General features: G+C 53.5%; 2 protein-coding genes across 3 annotated transcripts in view; one reads left to right on the plus strand and one right to left on the minus strand.

The window, feature by feature from the left end:
• Ankrd27 (ankyrin repeat domain 27) overlaps positions 1-3,543 on the minus strand; it is a 53,080-nt gene extending 49,537 nt beyond the window's left edge. For both annotated transcript variants that reach the window (XM_028877763.2, XM_028877762.2), the window contains exon 1: positions 3,429-3,543. The gene's annotated coding sequence lies outside the window, so the exon portion shown is untranslated. The remainder of the gene's footprint in view (positions 1-3,428) is intronic.
• A 212-nt stretch (positions 3,544-3,755) lies between these two features.
• Positions 3,756-6,604, plus strand: LOC114698872 (regulator of G protein signaling 9 binding protein). Its single transcript, XM_028877714.2, has one exon. It carries the CDS (start codon positions 4,547-4,549, stop codon positions 5,258-5,260), a length of 714 nt encoding a protein of 237 aa, XP_028733547.1. The 5' UTR covers positions 3,756-4,546; the 3' UTR covers positions 5,261-6,604.
• Positions 6,605-7,821: the final 1,217 nt, after the last annotated feature.

A 7,821-nucleotide genomic window follows, 5' to 3' on the forward strand; every position in this document is an offset into this window, starting at 1 on the left:
AATGCTCTTAACCACTGAGCCACCTCTCCAGCTCCTGTCCCCTAATTTCTATACACACACACACACACACACACACACACACACACACACACACACACACTGTTTAAAATAACATTTTTAGTGATGGAAAGAATAACACCTGGAAAGGGTTATTTCATCAGCACAAATGGACAAGACCAAACGCCATCTCCCCAGATGGACAAGTTGGCCTGACAGACAGCCACACAGGCCCCACACCAAATCTCTTGGCCCAGTGAGAGCTAACTTGACTACTGGCCCCACTGGGGCCTGATCTGAGGAGCTCCCTGCAAAGAAAACTTTTAAGAAGAGGCTAGAATAAAAATGGGTGCAAATGATCCCTCCTTGGGCCCCAGGAAGATCTCGGCAACAGTTCAGGTGTTTGATTCTTTGAATTCCATTATTGCTCGAGCCTAGATAATCCTCTCATGACCCCCCAGCAGTTTGAAGGGACTGAGTCACGGGGGACAGCATTTCGTCCTGGTTTCTGATAGTTGGTCCATGGGGTGGAGTGTAACAGCAGAAGATGCTTTGGATAAAAACCACTTGAGAAACAGGATGTGCGTTATGTCGAGATCAAGCTGGGGAAGGACATCGCCACACTGGCAAAGCACCAAAACTGTCATTCCCCAGACAGGAGATAAGGCCAGAGAGGAAAAGAAATAGCAGGGAATGGAGAGGATCCGAGATGAAGACGTGCCTCGAACATACCGGAGCAGTGCTAAGGATTCAGGAGGTGAGGGGTTCTATGTGAGCACAGAAAACTAGGCTAAACATTTTTTTTTAATTAAGTAAGATGAGTCCATAAAAGTCCTAAGAATCTGAGCACCACAGGAATCTTGACCATCCCTGCCAGACCTCTAATGATATGATAATTTACAGAAAAGTCAGTAGCGTTAGTCAGAAATGCCAAATACCCCTGAACATGAACCACCTGAGGCTAGCTACCCTGTCAACAAGACAGCCATACGGCGCCCCAAATTAGCCTGAACATTTCAGGGGGCAGTGTGCACAGTTCAATGTGGTTTTGTGGTCTTTAACTGTCCTGCCAACCCAGATAAGTCAGGGTGGTCAGGACCCATCAGGTGACAGGATACAGCCCTGCTCCCAGAAACCAGCACAGGGAGTCTGTGGCCCCAGAGATGCACTTCCGGCCAAGTGTTACCATTGTAGATCTCTCTGCCCTGTGAGGACCCTAACCAGGCACACTGGCCAAGTGATGAGCAATGCTCTCCAGGAATAGATGATTCAAAGTGAGTGAGTGTGTGTGTGTGTGTGTGTGTGTGTGTGTGTGTGTGTGTGTGTGTAGGGGGAAACTTTCTAGTCATCTATTTTTAATATCAGTGGAAGCATGGGGGGGTAGTCTGTGCTTTCTAGTCACCCGTGTCCTTCTGGGCCTGTAATATTTACAGATCTCAGCTATATTTTTTCTTAAAAATCCTTTGTTAAAGGCCTGCATTTGGCTCACCGTGAGGCTGTTAAGAGGAAGCAAGAAGACAGCTGTCTTGCCCAGGTGGGTGAAGGGTTAATCCCAGGCAGCAGCCATGCAGGTAAAAAGGGAAAGAGCCCAAAATAAACAAGATGCTCAAAGCTTGTCAAACACCGTGACACTGGAATGTGCCGCGTTGGGAGGAAAGGTCAGGGGCAGTTAAGTCTGGAGGGCTACAATCACTACTCACAATGCCACCCTATCACCCTGCGACTGCCATGCACCCATCTACTTGCCAGGATCTCCAGCAGATGGGCGTTTCTCGGTATCTCCCAAAGATGGCCAACCTCATGACCTTTCCCCTGAACTGATTCCTCTCTATGTCTGTCATCTATAATTGTTTGGAAGAAGTTACTGGACACCAGCCGAATGTCACCAGCTAATCGTCAGGGAGTGTCCTAACAGCACAAAATCATTGACGAGCACACAGACAAATCAATAACAAAAAGCCTGCAGCAGCCTGGTATGAGCACAGCACTGTCGGACTGGCACACGGAGGTCCAGGCAACGACCTGGAACCCAGGCTCTCTGCAGACACTACTGCTGTTCTCCTAGTAAAGCTGCCTCCAGGATTCCTTCAGGTGAGACAAGGCTGGGGAGTTCACCCAAGGTCTAACCCGGGAGCACACAATCACCCAACTTCAAGACCATCCTCTACCTCTGCCTCCCAGATATCACACACACCTGTCCTGGTGAATCACACCCAAGTGACCTCTCCAACCTCGAGTGTATGCAGTATTCTTCTGTCTCCCTCCCCACAACTGTCCCCCTCCCCCCATGGTCTCTACTTGGTGTTTGGCTTTTGTGTACTTTTGCAGCCTCATCATTCCCCATCCCCCTCCAGCTTTCCAAAGGGATGGGTTCTCCCTCCTTCCACTCATTCCTGAAACCTACTCCCCTATCAAGACCTATAGGTGGCCCCTGTGTGGCTGCCACCATCCTCCCCCGAGAATGGCCAAGTCCCACAACATCCAAGATCTGGATGCAAACGGCTAAAGGATGAACTGGCTAAAGGAACGACCCCTAAGTGACAGTAAGTACTGGGGCTCAGGGCTCTAGACCCTCTTGGCTGCCACACCACCACGGCCTGCACTGGGGTGCTTTCAAAACGCTAAAATGCGCTCCTGCGCTTCAGGGTCAGTGGGAAGTCTACAAGGTTTAATGAAAACAGGAGCCTCTTTCCACAGAACGAAACAATTCCCAGCCACTGAACACTGTCTATCCAGCTTCATCAGCCCTCATATTCCTCGATAACGATGTGTCACTTGCTACCACTGCCACCCGCCGTTGAGTGTCCACGTCCCCTGGAGCTGGAGGCGAGGCTGGAGGGGCACCGCCTGGCGCGCGCGCATCTGGACAGTCCGTTTTCAACCAAGAAACTGAAGAGACTACCTAAGAGTTGTCCAGAAGTGCTCTCTACCTACTGGGCGAGAGGACGTCGCCACGTGTAAAGCAGGCAGGCATACCCTCTCCTCCTTCATCCCTCGCGGGGACCACAATCGGACGGCCTAGACTGGGACCTGCACACACAGCCTCCTCCTAAAGTATCCAGGTTGGCCACCGGAAAGCCTCCCAGGTCACACGACCTGCGAGCGACGGCCCCGTCCACTGTCCCAAGTCCCAGATCCCCGGACCCGGGCCTGCCGTGGAGCCCCGAGAACAGAGGACGCATTCTCCGCGCCGCCTCGCCTTTCCTCTAGACTGGGTGGGCACCGTAGGCAAGGCGCGCCCCGTTGCGGACAGTAGAGGAACCAGAGGGGCTAGAAGCTCAGTCCGCAAAGGGCCAGGGCCTCGGGGGCCCATGAGCCCTGCCCCGGGCTCCAGCTCAGCACAGGGAGCCCCTCCCCCTTCCGCTCCCCGCCCGACCTCCGCGCCCCCCAGAGTAGGGAGGCACTGGAGGACACCCTTCGAGGACACTTACTTAAGAGGCTACATAGTTTCACCTCTGAGCTACGACAGCACCTCCCAGGCTCTGGGCTGGGATCTCAGTGCCCAACACCCGGGTGCGGCAGCTCCAATCTTCAGCCTACCCCTTTACTCCGCCGTTGGGTGGAGCCTCATCCCACTTTGTCCAATAAGAGGTCAACTTCACTGAGACTGACATGTAAATAGAGCAATCATTAAGTCCAGTTCAGTTGGGGGGTGGGGCTCAGGCGACTCCGCGCTTCCTACTCAGAGTAGCCCCGCCCAGAGTCAGGGAGTGCGCGTGCCCAAAATGTGAGAGGGCGGGACCTGGGGAAGATCTGACACTAGGGGTGGGGTCCAAACTGGGTTCCCGAACTGGGGCTGGACGGCGATGGAGAAGAGCCCCACCTAGGTAACCGTTCTGCCCCGCCGATCGCCCTGTGTTGCAGATCAGAGGTGCTCAATCCTCCGAGCCACACTACTCTGTTGCCTCCAGGAGTCAGTGACCCTCAGTCCCGTCTCCTCACTATCATGGGCTCCGCATAAGCTTCTTTCTACCGAGCCTCAGTTTTCCTCGTCTGCCAAACAGGAAAAAGTTGGATTTGCAAAGCGCTAAGGTTCCAGAACTATAATGGAATGCATGGTAGGGAAAGGAGGGAAAGCCACATTTGACCTCCCCTGGCTGGGCCCCGCCTACCGCTGGTCAAGGGGGAGGAAGCTCCTGGCCCAGACCCGCCGCAGGAGGCGTGTCCTAGGAAACTGGATCCTGCTGCCCTTGGCCCGAGCTGAGGCTCGCAGCTCAGCCTGGAGACGTGGGATCCACCAAGGATGGGGTTTGCATCCTGGGCTTCTCAGGGAACCACCGTAAAGGAGAAAGTCGTGCAGAGACACTGCGAGTGACCTGGAGCGCGTGGGGGAAAATGGAGGAGAGGATGGGAGGCAGCTAACCCGACTCCCTCTGCACGCCGGGACGTCGGAGGCGCACGTCGAGGGTCCCCCAGAGAGCTCCGTTTAGAGCGGCGGAAAGGCAATGAGGAGCGTTCGGTTCGCCCAGCCCAAGACTGGCATCGGGGCTGGAGGCGACCTGCGACGCTGAAGGGTGCGAGTGGGGCACCGCCGCCGAAGGGCAGCGCCATGGCCAGGGAGGAGTGCAAGGCGCTGCTGGACGCGCTCAATAAGACCACGGCGTGCTACCATCACTTGGTGCTGACTGTGGGAGGCTCCGCCGACACGCAGGACCTACGTGAGGAGCTGCAGAAGACCCGCCAGAAGGCGCGCGAGCTGGCCGTAGCCACCGGCGCCCGGTTGACCATCGCATTGCGCGACCGGGGCTTGGCGACCGAGGAGCGCGCGGAGTTCGAGCGGCTCTGGGTGGCCTTTTCGGGCTGCCTGGACTTGCTCGAGGCTGACATGCAGCGCTCACTGGCGCTGGGAGCTGCCTTCCCGCTGCACGCGCCGCGCCGGCCACTCGTGCGCACAGGGGTGGCCGGCGGCTCCTCTGCTGTGGCTGCGCGCGCCCTGAGCACTCGCAGTTTGCGACACGAGGCCGAAGGCGACTTCGACGTCGCTGATCTGCCTGAGTTGGAACGCGAAGTCCTCCAAGTGGGCGAGATGATCGACGACATGGAAATGAAAGTCAACGTACCCCGCTGGACTGTGCAGGCGCGGCAGGCAGCGGGCGCCGAACTCCTGTCCGGTGCCAGCGCCGGTGCTTCCTCGGCTGGTGGCATTTCGGTAGACGAGCGCGCGGGACCCTGCGACCCCAGCAAGGCCCTAGCCGCCACTGTTTTCAGTGCCGTGCTGCTGGTGGCTGTGGCACTCGCCTTATGTGTGGCAAAGCTGAGCTGACTGATACCCAACGACCACCCACTGCCCCTTCTCCTTCCAGGGTATGGGTGTGGGGGCTGGCCTGTTAAGGAGAGGTAGTGAACCCGGGTGTGTGCGTATGAACACGATCCTTTCGAGGCACACTTCTGCCTGGGCAAGACATGTTTTGTTTTTTAACTTGCTGGCTCAAGAGGAGTTAACCGCACAGGGCGGTCAGGGCATTACCTCTAATGTCTGCAGGAGCTTTATCTCCTATTAATAGAAATCGGTCCAGAGTGACCCCAGATCCCTTTGAGTTTGATGGGTTAACACGTGGGCTCCAGGTTTGGCACCCTCACCCTGGTCGGTAGCTCCCACTTTGTATGAGGGCAGTTTGGGGAAGGTGTAGAGTCGCATCAAGCATAGTGAGGGGGCCCTTTGTTCCCCAGTCAAGAAAGGAATTGCAGTAAGATGTGAGTGGGTGTATTACCTTAACCCTTTGGGGCCTAAGCTTTGGGAGAGTGTGCTGATGGAGGTTCATGCAAAGTGCTTTCTCCAGGGACACTACTGCACTTCTTGGCAGACATTGTCCCTTAGTCACCAGGAGCGGCAGCTCCCAGAGGTTCGGTGTTGTGACCCCATTTAGGAAACCTAAGGAAGTTGTTTCAACTCGATGTGGTAGATAGAGCTGGACCCACTGCACACTTGCCTCAAGAAAAGACCTCCCTACCCATCCCTGGGTGGGGGGTGGGGGCGGCGAACAGTAAATGCCGCTTCGGGAGGGGCCACACTGCTATGTCAACAGGCACGTTCTCCTCCCCAGAGGCTTATTTTATCCCAGAATTAGACCACAGTGTTTGACCCTCCTTTGAGGGAGGGCTGGGGGAATCCTCTTTGAAACCCTTAATCCTATCTATCCCGGGACTTTACTTGCCAGCCAATAGGAGCACGAGCTTTCTTGAGAGCTGCCCAACTGTCTGACCCCACGCTGCAGGAAAGGGCAATACTGGCATCACTGGCACACAGGCTGGGAGCCCGGCAGCTGAGACTGAGTTCAAAATGAAAGTTTTGAGTTGGAATTTAAGGAGCTTTAAACACACACATCTGAAAGAATGACTTTAGCATATTAGTACCAAAGCTGGGTTTTGTTTGTTTATGGTATAAATGAAACTGGACCACAAGCTCATATATGCCAAATGAGTCAAGCTTAGAGATCTTTTACATGTACCTGCGGCTACTAAATATGATCTGCATCTATTTTTTAAAGTCTATATTCTTGGGACCAGAGAGATGGCTTAACAGAAGTTTATATTGTAGCCAGACATAGTGGTGCATGCCTTTAATCCTAGCACTCAGAAGGCAGAGGCAGGCAGACTGCTGTGAGTTCAAGGCCAGCCTAGTCTACAGAGCAATTTCCATGACAGCCAGGACCACATAAAGAGACCTTGTCTCAAAAAACACGTTAAAAAAAAAAAGCATGCATTTATTCCTCTTGCAGAGCATGCAAGTTCTGTTCCCAGCACCCACCCCCAGCAGCTCACAACTGCCTGTAACTCCAGCTCCAGGAGAGGTCTGACACCCTCTTCTGGCCTCCTTAGGCACTTGCCCTCACATATACATAATAACACACACACACACACACACACACACACACACACACACACACACACACAACTAAAACTAAATCTTTTAAAAGGAATCTATATTTTTGTATAGAGATTGAATTTTGAGATCATGGATCAAACTACCAGAATCATCTACATAAAAGGCAGAAGCAGCCTCACTTTCCACCTATAAAGAAGGAGACCTGAGACACACTCTTGGCCCCAAGCGCATGTTACCTTTCTGGCCAGGCTCTGTCACATTCCTGGAGAAGTGGGACAGAGAAAGCAGATGCATTTAACTTTCAAAGAGAATTTGGAATGAGATCAAAGATTTGCTTGGCTGGAACCAGGATTTTTTTACCCTGTGACAGTGAGAAAGAGCTGGAGAGATGGCTCAGGGGTTAAGAGCACTGGCTGCTCCTCCAGAGAACCTAGGTTTGGTCCTCAGCACTGCTGCATGCTGGTGCTGCACAGACATACGTGCAGGCAAAACCCCCATAAACACCAGATGATGATGATGATGATGATGATGGTGATGATGATTTTTAAGTGAGAAAGAGGACCAGGTGTAGGGAAATAGCAGTTCTTCACAAGGTCAATTTGGAAGGCTAATGGACACAAGTGAATAGGGGCAATTGTGGTCTGGGCACCTGGGTCTAGGTGCTGCGCCCCCTATCCCAGGCCATGTGAACTGTTTGTGAAATATGAAATCTGTTTGCAAGTGATTTGACTGTGCTTTTAAAAGACCCACAGGGGTTTTTTGTTTCTTTGTTTGTTTGTTTGTTGAGACAGGGTTTCTCTGTGTAGTTTTGGTGCCTGTCCTGGATCTCGCTCTGTAGACCAGGCTGGCTTCGAACTCACAGAGATCTGCCTGGCTCTGCCTCCTGAGTGCTGGGATTAAAAGCATGGACCACCGTCACCCGGCCCCACAGGTCTTAAAGCCGATTGAATGTTTTACAATGATTACTAGTAAGAGTTCCTGCTCCCTCCGGTCTAGGT

This window comes from Peromyscus leucopus, chromosome 1 (assembly GCF_004664715.2).
Source record: "Peromyscus leucopus breed LL Stock chromosome 1, UCI_PerLeu_2.1, whole genome shotgun sequence".
In the NCBI taxonomy this organism is placed as follows: Eukaryota; Metazoa; Chordata; class Mammalia; order Rodentia; family Cricetidae; genus Peromyscus; species Peromyscus leucopus.